The sequence below is a fragment of the Cnephaeus nilssonii genome, assembly GCF_951640355.1.
Source record: "Cnephaeus nilssonii genome assembly, chromosome: 9".
Lineage (NCBI taxonomy): Eukaryota > Metazoa > Chordata > Mammalia > Chiroptera > Vespertilionidae > Cnephaeus > Cnephaeus nilssonii.
The window spans coordinates 2741795-2756649 of NC_137080.1; the positions used below are offsets into that span (position 1 = coordinate 2741795).

Below are 14855 nucleotides of genomic sequence, written 5' to 3' on the forward strand. Positions count from 1 at the left end.
TCAAAGCCTGTGTCTTTATATGTTATTGGGAGTCAATCAAAATTGGTCGAGGGACACATTATACATAAATACGTAAATAAAATGTTTGAGATCATTTTCCTCACAAAGATACTTTTTTTTTCTTTTTATATTTTAAAGAGAGATGGATAAAAGTCACCGTTAGAGAATGGGAAGGAAACTCACAGCGTGGGGAGCCAGACCTGCGGTAGAGATGCCTTAGGTCATTTAGAACAGAGTGTGAAAATTAAAAGCATTGCACGTAAGACAAGTCAAGCCGAGAAAGAAACAGACGAAAGTCTTGAAAAGACCTCTCAAAAAAGAGGCTAATCAAATGGCAAATAAAGATATTTAAAAAGTTTTAAACTTCATTGGTCACAATAAAATAAGTAACAAATCCACAATGAGATAACATTATGCACCCACTAGAATTTCTAAAATGCAAAATAAAGAAAATGCCAATTTTTGGTGAGACTACAAAGCAAATGGCCCTCTCTCAGAGCTGGCAGAGATTAAGTTTAAAAATTCAGTTTGGAAACACTTTTGATGTAGTTACTAAAGGCTAACAAATGCATACCCGAGGACCCAGCAATTCCCAGGGATCTATCCTTGGACATTCATGCATATGTTCTCTAAAAATGTACTAGAATTTCCTTAGTAGCAGTACTTTGTAGCAGTCCTAACCTCGAATTCACACAAAGGCGCATCAGCAGAGGGATGGGTAATTGGAATCTTCACAGATGAAAATACTATCCAGTGATGAGTATGATCCACAGTCACATGCAGATACTTTTGTGAGAATCTCACAGATACCGTGCTGACCCAGAGCCAGACACGAAACGACGGCCTATTTTGTGATTCCGTGTACATAAGCACAAATCTGTCGTCAGGGGTCAGGGCTTGAGGAGGATCTGGCAGTGACCGGACAGGCCTGAGGGGCTCTGGGCTTGGTGATGCCTGTTGATCTGGGTGCTGGCTAAACCAGTGTGTTTGGTTTTATGTTTATCAACTGATACATGTACACTGTGTGTTTTCTATTTACATACTAGAGGCCCGGTGCATGAATTTGTGCACTGGTGGGGTCCCGCCGGCCTGCGCCCAATGGGGGCCACGGGCATTCCTGTAGTTCTGCCATTTGGTCAATTTGCATATTACCCTTTTATTATATAGGGTTATACATCAACCAAAGTTTATAAAAAAGTATCAAGAGAAGACTTGTCTGAGTCAGAAAAAATCTAGAAAAAGAGGTGCCATTTCTTGCTCTGCCATTTAATGTGTCCCCAAATCACAACAGCAAAAACTTAAATTGTCTTAGATTTATATGCTAAGTGGGGAAAAAACAGTCTGCCTGCCTCCTCATAGGACTGGTTGGAAAGCCACATGGATAGATGACCGGTCTTCTGATATATTAAAATAAAGCATATATAAAGCTGCTATCATTAATACACATAGAGCAATGATGGAGTATTCAAAGCAAATAGAAAGATATTTGATATCACTTAGTGTAATTACTTATAAAGAGTCATGTAATAACCCTCTGACCAACTGGAGAAAAAATAAATCAAAATTTTTACCTCGCAAAGCTTTAAAACAGGCATCCTCAAACTACGGCCCGCGGGCCACATGCGGGTGTTTTTGCCGTTTTGTTTTTTTACTTCAAAATAAGATATGTGCAGTGTGCATAGGAATTTGTTCATAGTTTTTTTTAAACTATAGTCCGGCCCTCCAACGGTCTGAGGGACAGTGAACTGGCCCCCTGTTTAAAACGTTTGAGGACCCCTGCTTTAAAATAACAAATGGGAAAAAAGCCTAACAAAGCCTAAATAACTAGGGGGAAAAGCCTAAACCTTTTCCCATAATCTTAGCTCAGAGAAAGCTTTCCTAAGCCAAATCATTTTAACGTTTTACAATGAGCATATATAACCTTCATAATAAGCTAATTAAAATATGGCATAAAACATTTTAAATTAATCTAATTCCTATATTTCATATTTGCATAACACCATTAGCATTTTCTTGAAGCTGCTAATTCAAAGATGATTGTCTCATTATAGGATAAAACATTGTCATTTATTAATTCATTTGACCAAAAACAAAAAGGACCTACTATGTGCTGGGAACTTTTCTAGAGCTGGAGATCCAGCAGTGACTAAACAGTGACAATTCCCTGCCCCCCGAGGAGCTTGCCCTGCAGTGGGAGAAGACATGAGGTGTACTAAGTTAATACGAAAGGGTGAGAAGTATTTATGAGAAAATGCAAAACGGAGAGCAGATAGGCGTGCTGGATGGAGGGGGTGATTAAGGAGTTGAAAATTTAAATAGTCAGGGAAGGTTTCACTAAGAAGTTAGTTTTTGGACAAAATGAAAGGATCAAATGATGGTAATATGTGGGGGAAATGCATTTCAGGCAGAGGGAACAGGAGGGGCAAAGATGCTGAGGCAGCCGTGCAAACTGGTGGATTCAGGAAACTGTAAGGGGTCCGTTGTGGGTGGAACAGAATGAGCGAGGGAGAAAGTACTGAGATTGATGGATAAAGACGATATGGCAGCTACATTAGGGCCTCGCAGGAGGGTAAGAACTTTAGCTTTTACTCTGAGTGAGATGAGGAGCCACCGAGGGTTAGAGATGAGCCATGTCATGATCGGGCTGCGTTGAAAGGGATCTTCTGGGCTCCTAAGTGGAGGAGGGTGGTTATGAAAAATCCAAACTAGAAATAAAGAACAATTAGAGGAACAGAAAAGAGGAACACAATGAGATAAGAAGAAAGGGTAGAATCGCCTTCCTTCATTCATCAGACATTTGAGTGCACTGTTAGGTGCTGGTTGGGAGGATAGAAATGAGTTAGACACAGATTCTGCCCGCACGGGGGATGCCCACGAGGAGATCAAACATATGCAGAAATCACTCCAATACACAGAAGAATGCAATGAACGAAGGGCAAGTTTTCGTCTTGGTTGGCAAAGGGGGCGGGGTGGTGTGGATTGAAGCAGCTGGCAGCAAAAACATAAGCTCCATGATGGCATGCATCCTGCCCCTTCCAGACGGCCAGATGCCAGCACCTGAAACAGTGCTTGGCCCCGTGACCAGAACATATTTGTTACCCAATGACCGAGCGATTGCCGTGGGCAGATATGTAGGGAGAAGGGCACCGAGCAAACGCAGCAACATACGCAAAACCACAGCTATGCAGAGTTCCAGTCCAACTTGGCAGAAGCGAGTGAGCAGAGTGGGGATGCTGTCAGAGCCAGAGAACAGGGTCAGGTCGGAGCGGGTCCTGCGGAGCTGCCCGGACTGCGGCTTCGGTAAGATCAGAGGGCCGCAAAGCCTTCAGCAGCGGGAGGAGCACTCGGAGCTGGGAGGAGGAGTGTGGGCGAGAACAGCTGATGAAGGCGGCCAACCGCGGGGTGGATGGAGTCCAGCGACCAGAGAGGAGGCTGCTGTGAGAAGCTCCTCTAAAGGTGCCCAGGCCTCCACCAGGCCAGTGCCCTGGCCCCTGCGCCAGCAGCACCTCCACGGCGCTGAGTGTCTGTGGATGCGTGTTTATCTGTACGGTGATTATCTCCTTCTCTTCACTAGAAACAGGCAGTACCCGTGGGGGACACCTATCTTCATCCCCCAATTCCCTCGTTTCCTTCACTCCCGCCGTAAAGCACCTGAGGCCTCAGCTGCACCCAGAGCTAACCGTCAGACTGCGTCTCTCCGCCGCGCCTGCAGCCGGCTGAGGCCACGGGATGAAGGTTGGCAATGGACGTGAGCAGAAGTGGCCCGTGCACCTTCTGCCGCACCCCTCCCCCGTCCAGGGTCCAGGGAAGCGCTCGCTCTCCTTTCCTGCCTGTCTCTTCTTGCAGGCGGCCCCTCCCCCTTTCTCCCTGCGGGACATAGCTGTTGGAGAGTATGCCCTTTTGGGACTAGAGACCTTTCTTAGGCCTTTTTCATGATTGGGGGGGCGTGGGGGCGGGTGGTTGAGGGGCGGGAGGCAAGAGTGTCTGTAAGGATCTATCTGTGGGGCGCGGCTACAGTGTTTGGACAGGTTCAAGCCTCGGACTAATGAGAGGGCACAGTCCTCTCATGGCCACGTGCAAGTCCCAGCTTGGAGGGCAGGGCTTTCCCAGCACCATTATAGCCAACAGCTGTAGTTGTGAGCTTGAACCTGTGGTCCAAACACGTGGCCCCACGTGCCTGAGTGATAGAGGCTGCAAGTAAACAAAGCCTGATCAGGTGCATGTAACTGAGGAGGATCAAAACCCACAAGAATGTTGTAAACATCCTGACCAGCCCTTACTTTGCCCCGTGGCATCGGCTATAAAAGACACGGCTTGTAGTCCGTGGTGCTGCTGGGTCCCTATCAGGAAAGCAGCATCCCACCGAGTCCCAGCTTTCCTTCTCTTGTCTGTCTTTCCTCAATCCTTCACCGCCCCCTCTCAGGGTCACCGAACCTGGCTGAGCTGGCACGGCACGTAAGGCGCCCAGGGCTGAGCATGCCATGGCCGTGCCGGCTCCCCGCACCTGTCTTTCATTGGCTTTTCCAAAAACAAAAGAGCCAGGCCTGTGAATAAATGCTGTCCAGTGGCGTGTGAGTGCGATGCAGGACAGTGCTGGGTCAGGCCCGTACAGGAAGTCCTCTGCTTCCTCTTGCCTCCTCCCCTAGGGCAGGGGCTTGGCCCGGGTGGCGGTGAGCCCGCCCTGACCCAGGGCGTCATCCCACAGGACGTGAAGCCAGCAGAGCCCCCTGTCCCTGGACCTATCTCGTGTGGAAGGCGGGCCCAACCTCCCTGGACAGTGTACGGGCTTGGACTTGCGTATGTGAAAGAAGCAACTTCCATCCCAGTTACACTGTCATCATTTGGTCTCTGTTAACAGCAGTCCAATCAGCACCTTAACACATTGCTTATCAATACTGACCATCACGACTACGTGTTGAATGAATATGATTATAAGTAGAAAAGTTACAATGTAAGTAAACTAATAATAAATATTTTCCCCATTCCCCTGAGCGTTGAGCATAAAACAGCCTACCTAATAATAGACAAATATGCAAATTGACCGCACCTTCGCTATGTCCGAGCCACGCCCACCAGCCAAGCCACGCCCACCAACCAATCAGGACGAGTATGCAAATTACCCCAACAAAAATGGCAGCTAATTTGCATATCAAGACAGCGTAGAAAGAAGCTAAGAGCTGCAGAAGGGAGCAAAGCTGCGGAGAAGCAAGCAAGCCGGGGGGAGGAGAAGGGAGGAGCGGAGGCGGGGCGGGGGGAGAAGGGAAAAGCAGGTGGGCTGGTAGAGAAGGCGGGGCGGGGAAGAAGGGAGGAGTGGAGGCGGGGCCGGGGGAGAAGGGAAAAGCGGGCGGGCTGGCGGAGAAGGCGGGGCGGGGGACAAGGGAGGAGAGCAGGCAGGGCGGGGTAGAGTGCAGCAGGAAACCCTATTGCAGGATTTTTCCTGCAACGGGAACGATAGTAGTCCTATAAAGCTTCAACTGCAGGGAAGTTCTGTGTCAGGACCTGGGGCCCGGACCCTAACTTGCTTTGTCATAGGTAGGTTAGCAAGCACAGCGTTCATTCCCTGTCCGCTGAGAGGAAGCCAGGACCCGCTCAGCTAGCTGCTGGTTTCTGAGTCCGGCTGTCACACCACACACACGGCCTTTGCCGGGAAAGGACTATAAAAGCTTCGCTCTCTGAATGTCACAGCATCTTCTCAGGCAAACATCGTCACCAGACGAGTGTGAGTGTTTTCTGCCGTGGGACGGCGGCCGTTGCTTGTTTTGATGTAGAGCGCAGCCACCGTTTCAAGGGAGTCTGGGAACTACTTGCTATTGAAGAGCAACACTTGACACTGGGATTGAAAACATTTGCATCTGCACGTATCATTTTGTAAATAAGTTTGTGTCTTCGTATTTAAACTTGGACTTTAAATAAGGATGCCTGCCTGCACAGCCCAGCTGATCAAATGTGCTTACGGTCAGGTTCCTGTGCCTCCATCCCTGGAGCACTGGACCCAGTGAATCCACAGGAGGCGCCCAGAGCTCCCCCCACCGCCCTCCCGGGGAGACATACCCAGAGCTCCCCCACCCCCCGGGGAGAGGCGCCCAGAGGTCCCGGCAGAGGCCTGTGTGCTGGGAGAGCACTGGAATGTGACTGTCAGTCAGCCACGTGCTGGGATGAGGAGCTGAAGGCAGCCCTAACCAGGAGATGGTGTGGGAGCGGCTTTAGGAACAAGGACTTGTCGTCAGGCTGGACACAGGCCTGTTATTTTCAGAATAAAGATAAACCTCAAGAAAAGAGGGGCATGTTGACTTGATAATGACAAAAGGTCTGTCATTGAAAAAATACTGACGTTGTTTTAAATAAACAGGATTGTCCATCTTCCTTTGATTGAGACCTTACTATTGCTGTTGGTGGTGGTTTTCCTTGGAGTAGTAAGTACAGGGCTTTGTCTTGCTGATCCTAAATTCCCAGAACTCTGTGTAACAACTTATTAGCTTCACTTAAAAAGGATGTGTTGATTAAAGGAATAAGTGAATGGCTGGATAATGTTTGCATCCAATAGTTATGATTTCCACTAAATCAAGTGAAACAATTACCCATCATGTTTTAAAGATCCCAGTAGAAAAACACATATTAAACAAAGAGATTTTCTTTTAAAAATATGAAAACAGGATAATTTCTGTCAAATAAGTTGCTTATAAAGAAGGCTGCTTCATAATCAAGTTCGTTTTTTTTTCTTTTTGAGTCTTTTAAGCACACTTATTACATTTGGCAATACTGAAATATTTGATTTTCCAGAACTATGACTTTAGTGTAAAGTCTTTTAAAAAATAAACATGATTATGAACATGAGTTTAGAACAACAGAGAAAGAATCTGACCAATATTTTTTAGGTCTGTGAAAAAATATAACATTGAAAAATCACTAAGATTATAACCATGAGCTTGAACAGTGATGGTTTTTGGTATTTGCTGATCAGTAGTCATCTTGGCTTCCATGACCACCTATTTACATAAAATACACACAAAGAACTGAAGCTACAACTAGCAGAGTTTTCATCTATTTTCAATGATTTTTAACTATTGTAAATCAACTGACCCACATTCCAACGAATGTCATCTGTGTAGCAATGTGGAGATCTGGCTGGGGGGCCTAAAGGTATTCTGTCATTCATGTTTTCATTAAGAATGTGGTTTCAGAATAGGTATTAGTTTTGCAACATTTATGGAAAACAAATACTGTGACACTGGAAAGCAATACCATTCACTTAACTTAATGAGTTGCTATGCAATGAGTCAGATCCTCCCAGAGTGTAAATTATACGATTTGAAAGCTGCATTATTTAATATCTCCCAGACAGGTGCTCGATCAGTGGTAACCTAATTTAAAGCTGTTCACATAAGAAGGCTTAAAAACAAAACAAAACAAAACAAAACAAAAAACCTATTACGCAGGTAGCTAAATCACTTGTTTCTTTCCCCCCTTCAACAGTATTAAAACTATTTCAACTACCTCAAATAATAAAAATGAGATATGAGTTGTATTAATAGCCAGAGATACTTGAACTGAAGCTTGAATTTTTAAAAATTTGTCATTTAAAAGGTGTCTTGAAAGACACATATTCAGTTGCCTTTCAATATTCTAACAGGCTGATAAGCATTTTGTAAGAAAGAGTGTTGTCAGAATAAAATGCTAGGATAATTCTGACATTTCCTAGGTTGACTTGATGAGATTTCTGATCGTAGGTTATTTAATGAGTTTATGATTCCAGCTCATAAGCGCTTGTCAAATTTGAAAAGAGAATTTAAGATTTCTAAGAACTAATAATAATAATAATAATAATGAGAAAAAAGCTAATAAAAAAAGATTTCTAAGAACTCACCGGCTTGTGATAAGCCTTTTGCCTAGTGGGGCTACTTTAGAGGACAGTAAATTAAAGGGGGTCTTGTTCCTTCATCAATAGCTTATGAATAATTTGGGTGTCCTAGAGACCACACGTTATTAGGGATGTGCTTATAAATGCACACAATGTACCACTTGCTCAAGACCCTTTCTGATAACCTAGCCTGGGCCTCCACACTGTTAGGTACCTTCTGCTGAGGCAGAGACCACCCAGGACCTGGGCTCAGAATCCCTGGGGGGCCGGCCGGCCGGCCGCTGTAACCCGGTGTGGGCGGGATCGGAGTGGGTGCGTTCCGTTCAGGAGGGTCACTTACGACTGAGTTTTTCATCATGGCTTTGACTGTGAAGCCCTCAGAAACCAGGGAGTGAGGCTGGTGCGCCAGGAGCGGCTGCTGCGCCTGCAGCTTGGTCCTCCTCTTCGGCATCTTGTCTGGGCATTTGTTTGCGCTCAGGGTCTCTTTTTCTGCCACCATCTTCCTAGAAAATGTCTTGTTCTCATAAAACGTGTAGTAAAAAAATCAAGTGGGTTTTGCGGATGTGAGGATGAGGTCGGGGGAAACGTAAAAAGGCGCGCTCGTGGTAGAAATTCAACCCTTCCCAGTGCCCAGGTTGGTTGAGATGTTGGGCAGCTCCCAGGTGAAGGGAGTTAGGGGAGGGGAGGGGCGGGAAGAGCGCAGGACCTTGGCCGGTGCTGCCACGAGCTTCCAAAGGTTAGCCTCCTGTTGCTAAGCGACGCGTCAACACTGCGGCCGGTGGCTCCACCCCCCAGTGACGTACGTTTCCTGGGACTTAACCCGGAAGTGCGGCCGACCGCGGGCGGCGGGCAGCGGGAGGAGAAACTGTGCGCTCAAACTACGGCTCCCAGAAGGCCGTGGGCTGCTCACGGTCTGCGCGTGCGCACTCCGACGGCCGGGCGCCGGGGCGGGGAGTCCGGGCGGACGGAACCCCGGAGCGCTCCGCCCGAGGGAGGCGCGGGCGGGCGCCCGAGCGCGCAGAGGCCCCCTCTTGCCCAGCAGTGTGCACCTGCCCGCGACCATGATCGGTACGTGGTGCCTGTCAGGTACAGCCTCTCTGCGCCGCCCTGCGCCCGGCTGCGGCGCCGCGCCGGTCCTCGGAGGACGGGGACCCCAGGGTGCCCCCCTCCCGCCCTCAGGTGCCAACTGTCAGCGGGCCCCCTCCAGCCCGCGCCGCCGGCCTCCGGGTGCCCGCGGGGCTGCGGGGCCTGGGGGTGCTGCTGTCAGCCCCGCCCAGCCCTGGTCGGACAGGCTGTCCCGTGACAGCTCGGCCAGGGGACCTGGCGCGCCGTGCACCCCGCCCCGGGGACGCCCGCCCTTGGCCCCAGGACGGCGCGCCGCCTGCCAGGCCCGGGTGGGCGCTGCCCCAGCTCAGCACCGGACCCCGGGGCCCGCTCCACCGTCCCCTGCGGGGCCTCGCTGGGCTGTAAACTCGGGCGGGAGCCTGCGGTGAGGGCGGGAGCCGGCGTTCCTGCAGGTGGATTTGCACGCCTCGTTCCCTCGAGTTTTCCCGCCGGATCTCTGCTGGGCGGTCCGGCAGGAGGAGTAATGGAGTCCACAATGCGAGGATGAAACTTTGTGCAAATGAACGGGCCCGGCGTCTCCCTTAGGAAAAGGCGCGGAACCCGGCGGCCTGGCAGTGGGGGCGCTGGCGGGGCTGCGGGCTTGTGGTCAGGGTCAGCGCGGCCAGGCCAGCGCGGTGTCACCACATTCGGGGCGGGTAAGCCAGGCGGGATTTTGGGGGGAAATTAGTGGAAATGCACCGCGTGACTAGAACACACCGCTTCCCGGTGCCCGCCGTGAATTATTAGGGGAGTTTATTATGACAGGGAATATGTGCCAGTTTGGTGAGCTTATTTGGGGATTATTTCCAATAAGCGCCATTAGTGAAACACTTTTTAAAAATATATATTTTATTGATTTTTTACAGAGAGGAAGAGAGAGGGATAGAGAGTTACAAACACCGATGAGAGAGAAACATCAATCAGCTGCCTCCTGCACACCTCCCACTGGGGATGCGCCCGCAACCAAGGTACATGCCCTTGTCTGGAATCGAACCCGGGACCCTTTAGTCCGCAGGCCGTCACTCTGTCCACTGAGCCAAACCAGTCAGGACTGTGAAATGCTTTTGATTTCACCTAATGCATCTGAAGTCAGATGTAGTGTGATTTTAGTTCAACGTAATCCAGTGCATGATTAATTTAAAAAGAAACCAATTTATGATAAAGCTATAGATAAACACAGGGACTTAAGATCTAAAAATCATCTCTTAATTCCAAATTAAGTATCTAATAAATGATTACATAAGTAACTATTGGAATGAAACTTGTTTAGTTTTCTGTTTTTTTATTTAGAGACACAAGAAGAAAGTATGACCTTGGGATTTGATGATTAGACAGTTATCTGTAACTGGTAATGACATGAAGGATTTAAAGTGGGTTTTTAAAAGTTTCTTTTCATACCCTGGCCAGTTCGCTCAGTGGTTGGTGCATCGGCCTGTGGACTAAAGGGTTGCAAGCTCGATTGCGGTCAGAAGCATGTACCTAGGTTGCAGGTTCCATCCCTGTAGGAATGTACAGGAGGCAACCAGTTGGCATGTCTCTCTCACATTGATGTTTCTCTCTCTGTCTCCCCCCACCTTCCTCTCTCTTTAAAAGTCAATGAGAAAAATATCCTCGAGGATGAGGATTAACGACAAAAAAATGTTTTTGTCATATTCCAGTTTTTAATGGTGTAAATTACAACGTAGGTAATTAAATGTATGTCCCATCCTAAGAAAAGTACCTTACCTATAACAAGCTGGAGGGCAATGTGCAATGAATTATTTCTATAACGAGTTGCATGGCTGATGACTGTCGGCAGGCACATTTTAACAAAAATCCTCATTGCCCGTGGGGCCTGGTTGTGTTGGATAGAGGTGAAGGTGCGTGGGAATGGGAGCCGGGGAGGGGAGGCTTGGAGGGAGGGGGTTCCAGTTGCTGTGACCACTTTGGAGCCAGGATAGGCATTACAGTTTACATGTAGCGATGAGCTGGATCCAAATGCACATGACTACACACCTGGGGATTGTCTTTTCTGTGTAAACACCTGGGCTACTCAGAACTTGCCCGTTTCATGTCTGTGCTCTCTGCCATTGCCACACCTCCTTTCATGCAAATAGCACCCTCCCACTTTCTTTATGTCTTAGCTCGCTTTTGAGGAAAAACAAGTGGGTTGCTTGGTAGAACGGGAGTAAGGTATGACCTCTCAACCAACACAGTTATCTTGGCACCGATACTGTTTCAAAGCGTGTACATTTCTCACTTGAATAATGACTGATATGTTAAATGCCCTGACCTAGACAGCTACAGAAACACAATTTAGCCAAAGTCTGAAAAATGATGACTGTGAGAAGTATGGAGAAGGACTGCCAGGTAATATAAGCAGAATGGAAAAACCTTAAGAAAATTCAACTTGGAAAAATGTCATTTGGGCACCTCTATATTTTTTATTTGAGCCCCTTTAACCTTTACTTCCCCCTACCCTCCTTCCCACCTGGTAACCACCAAACTATTGTCTGTGTGTATGAGGTTTGTCTGTTTTCCTTGTTTGTTCATTTGCTGTCTTCAGTTTTATATCCCACCTATGAGTGACATCAGATGGTGCTTGGCTTTTTCTCTCTAATTTATTTCCCTTAGCGTGATATTCGGATGCTCCATCCATGTTGTTGTAAGTGGCGGTATTTCATCTTTTCTGATGGCTGGGTAGTATTTCATTGTGTTTTTGGATCATATCTTCTTTATCCAATCATCTATTGAGGTACACTTTGGTTTTCATGTCCTGGTCGCCTTGAATAATGCTGCAGTGAACATAGGAGTGCCTATATCTTTGCAAATAAATGTCTTCAAACCTGTCTGGGAGATACTCAGAGATTCTGGGTGATGTGGTACCTCTATTCTTATTTTTTTTAGGAACCTCTATACTGTTTTCCAGGGTGGCTGCACCAGTTTACATTCTCATCAACAGTGAATGAGAATTCCCTCTTCTCCACAACCTCTCCAGCACTTGTAATTGAATTGTTGATAATAGCCGGTCTAACAGGTGTGAGGGGTATCTCATTTTGGTCTTGATTTGCATTTCCCTAATAGCTAATGATGTTGAGCATCTTTGCATATCTCTGTTGGCCTTTGTATGTCTTCTTGGGAGACGTGGCTGTTTAGGTCCTCTGCCCATTTTTTAAACTGGATTTTAAATTTTTGTTGTTGTTAAGTTATATGAGTTCTTTATATATTTTGATATTAACTCCTTATTGGAGGTGGGTGTTGTGTGAAAATATCTTCTCCCATTCAGTTGGTTGGCCTCTATTAAAAATAGATCTCACCCTTTTAAAAAATATAGCAATTCTTTGTATTTCAATGTTTTTAATTATTTTTGGTCTTTTTAAAAAATGTGTTTAACAATTTTATAGTGATAGTTGTGGCATAGTGTCAGATATTAACGTGAACGGGTAACCCTGGCCAGTTTGGCTCAGATAATTGCAGCATCTCATACGCCAAAAGGTGACGGGTCTGATTCCCAGTCAGGGCTCCAGGGGAGGCATTCTATCAATGTTTCTCTCTCTTTCATCAATAAAAATTAAAACAAAACCGTTATTTAAAAAATAAATTAATAAAATAAAGTGCATGGATATGTGTACAACAGTGTTGCCAGTATTGAACTTCAAATTCAACGTCTTATTCTTTAAAAAGGTTTTGATTTAAAAGAACACAATAACTAGAACAGAGTCTCCTCTGTACCTTGTTTGACTTACCCTCTCCTAGAAGACTTACATGTCTGCATGTACAGATCTACCCCCTGATAATTCCTGCCTAGTCTTCCATTTTATGGATGTACATAAATTATGCAAATACTCTCCAGTAAATGAGCCTTCACTAAGTTTACAGACAATTGTTATCACCAGGAATGTTTGTGTCTATATCATTTTATTTGCATATGTTAGCATATATGTAAAGTAAGAACCTTATTACAGTGTCTGGGTAGGTTTTCTAGATGAAGCCTTTGTAAGATTTTGAACTTTGCAAAGTATTTCCGGTTGTCCTAAAGCAAATCACTGTCTTCTACACTCCTGTCTACCACACAAGGTAGCAGAGACCTGCCCTGCCCCTCTGGGCGGAAAGATTATAGAAAGACATCCCCCCAGAGCACCTACTTTACACCCGCTCCCCATCCCCAGGTCCGCGCCTTCGAGCAGCGCCCAGCTGCACAGCTGTCCTCGGAGGCCCTGACCTCCTCCAGTGTTTGTAGGACTGCCCGTTCCCCCGTGTCCTATAAACTTTATTTTGCCTTATGATAGGTGGAAGAACAGTGTGTTTTAATTTGTGAAATGAATTCATGAAGGAAAACCTCTCACTTCTCATAACACATTACTTTCATGAAAGCAGATGCAAGCATTGAGCACCTACTGTGTGCCGTCCTGCTCCAGGTGCCAGGGATACATGAGTGGGGAAACACACACACACACACACACACACACACTCACACACACACACACACACACACACACACACACACAATGCCTGCCATCGTGAATGGGCATTCTACCTTCACTGTTTGCCCACAAATCTAGATATTTGTTTTCAAGCTTGTAGGTGGTGAACTGTCAGCTCTCAGAATTGCTGTTTCTGGTTGAAGATACTGTGTGCTGCTACCCGTCCTGCCATTTCAGTGATCTCCGATGAAGGGTGACCTACAGCCAGGCGCCCGTCGTAGGCTCGAAAGCCTCTACGTATGGCGAGTAGACGTGTGTCACACAAGAAGTTCTACTACATTTTTGCATAGAAGATTTTGCATAATTATGTACAGTCCTTTGAGTCCAAAGGCTCCAAAAGAATGACCCCATGCCCTTTTCAATCTTGGAACCATTTCTAAGGGCTTTTTTTGAAGTCTGCATTTTTTTTGAAACCTCATAGCTTCATCGCTTGGAAAGGAGACAATGAAAGTACTTTGTACTGAGGTACGCAAATCCATTTCTACCTCCAAAGCGTCTTTGAAAAATGCAAAAAGGAAAAACTCGCCTCACTTCAAAATGCTTCATATTCATGAAAGCAGTTTCGATGCAGAATACTTTACTCTGTTCGCTTTGAGTTCTTTGATCAGTGAAAATGGTTTCTTACCTGCTGTTTCTCCAGCCTTTAATTGAGGCCCAGTGCTTATTCGGTGTTTCTGTTTTAATTTGCATTTAATGAGCTCATTTTAAATGTTCCTTTGTAGTTATCTGAATGGTTTCTCTCTTAGGTTTGTGATATTAAAGAAAGAGATTTGTGTGACAGTTGGCTGGTTTATGTTGCAGCTCGCCTCCCTGGCTTACGTCCCTCACCCGATAGGAGAGAATCTTGGTTAAAAGGAATTGCAGTAATGCATCTATTTCCCCCAGTTCCGTGCGTTCCCATTGTCCAGGACTTCCGCCAGGTTATTCAAACAACTGTTTTCACTAAACAGAAAACGTTCTTCCTCGGACTCAGAGGTATTTCCGTTCAATCATGATTTCCGTGTCATTTCTTTCCAAGATAGTGGGCCAGGTGGCGCTGTGCGGGGGGGCCAGGAATGATGGTGCATGGGCATCTACTGGGTGTGGGGAAGGACGCGGAGAAATGTAAGATACAGAGAAATACTTGGTAACTTTCCAAAGTTATTCACCAGAAGTGCTACCACCTCAGAGAGCTTGTGCAGTAGCCGGACAGGGAAACGCATGATCGGGGGAAGGATTCTGCTCTCTCCCCACGGAAGTAGAGTAATTAGAAAGAAATGTCTGTGTGAACACACCCACACCTTCACACCTCTCCTTCACAGCACCCCGTCCCACGTCTCCCTTCTTTTGCTCGCGTGATTCTCTCAGCTCTGAGGCCTTTCCTGTCTATAGCGCATCCTGTCTATAGTGCGTGCCTCAAGACCCCTTTCAAATGACCAGCCTTCTACGAC

General features: G+C 46.7%; 2 protein-coding genes across 11 annotated transcripts in view; one reads left to right on the top strand and one right to left on the bottom strand.

The window, feature by feature from the left end:
- Positions 1-8357, bottom strand: part of PACRG (parkin coregulated) — a gene marked incomplete at both ends in the record, with an annotated part of 292581 nt that extends 284224 nt beyond the window's left edge. Inside the window, one exon of the mRNA XM_079780682.1 lies at positions 8199-8357. Within this exon, the coding sequence (XP_079636808.1) occupies positions 8199-8357 (159 nt within the window). The remainder of the gene's footprint in view (positions 1-8198) is intronic.
- Positions 8358-8805: 448 nt separating this feature from the next.
- The window catches only part of PRKN (parkin RBR E3 ubiquitin protein ligase), a 529515-nt gene continuing 523465 nt past the window's right edge, over positions 8806-14855 (top strand). For 4 of the 10 annotated variants that reach the window (XR_013813998.1, XM_079780666.1, XM_079780667.1 and 1 more), the window contains exon 1: positions 8831-8944. Coding sequence is in view for 4 of the 10 variants with exons in the window: in XM_079780666.1 (XP_079636792.1) it covers positions 8920-8944 (25 nt within the window). In the remaining 6 variants the exon portion in view is untranslated. Of the gene's footprint in view, positions 9931-14855 lie in introns of all 10 variants that reach the window. The other 6 variants (XM_079780671.1, XM_079780669.1, XM_079780675.1 and 3 more) reach the window with 6 other exon arrangements.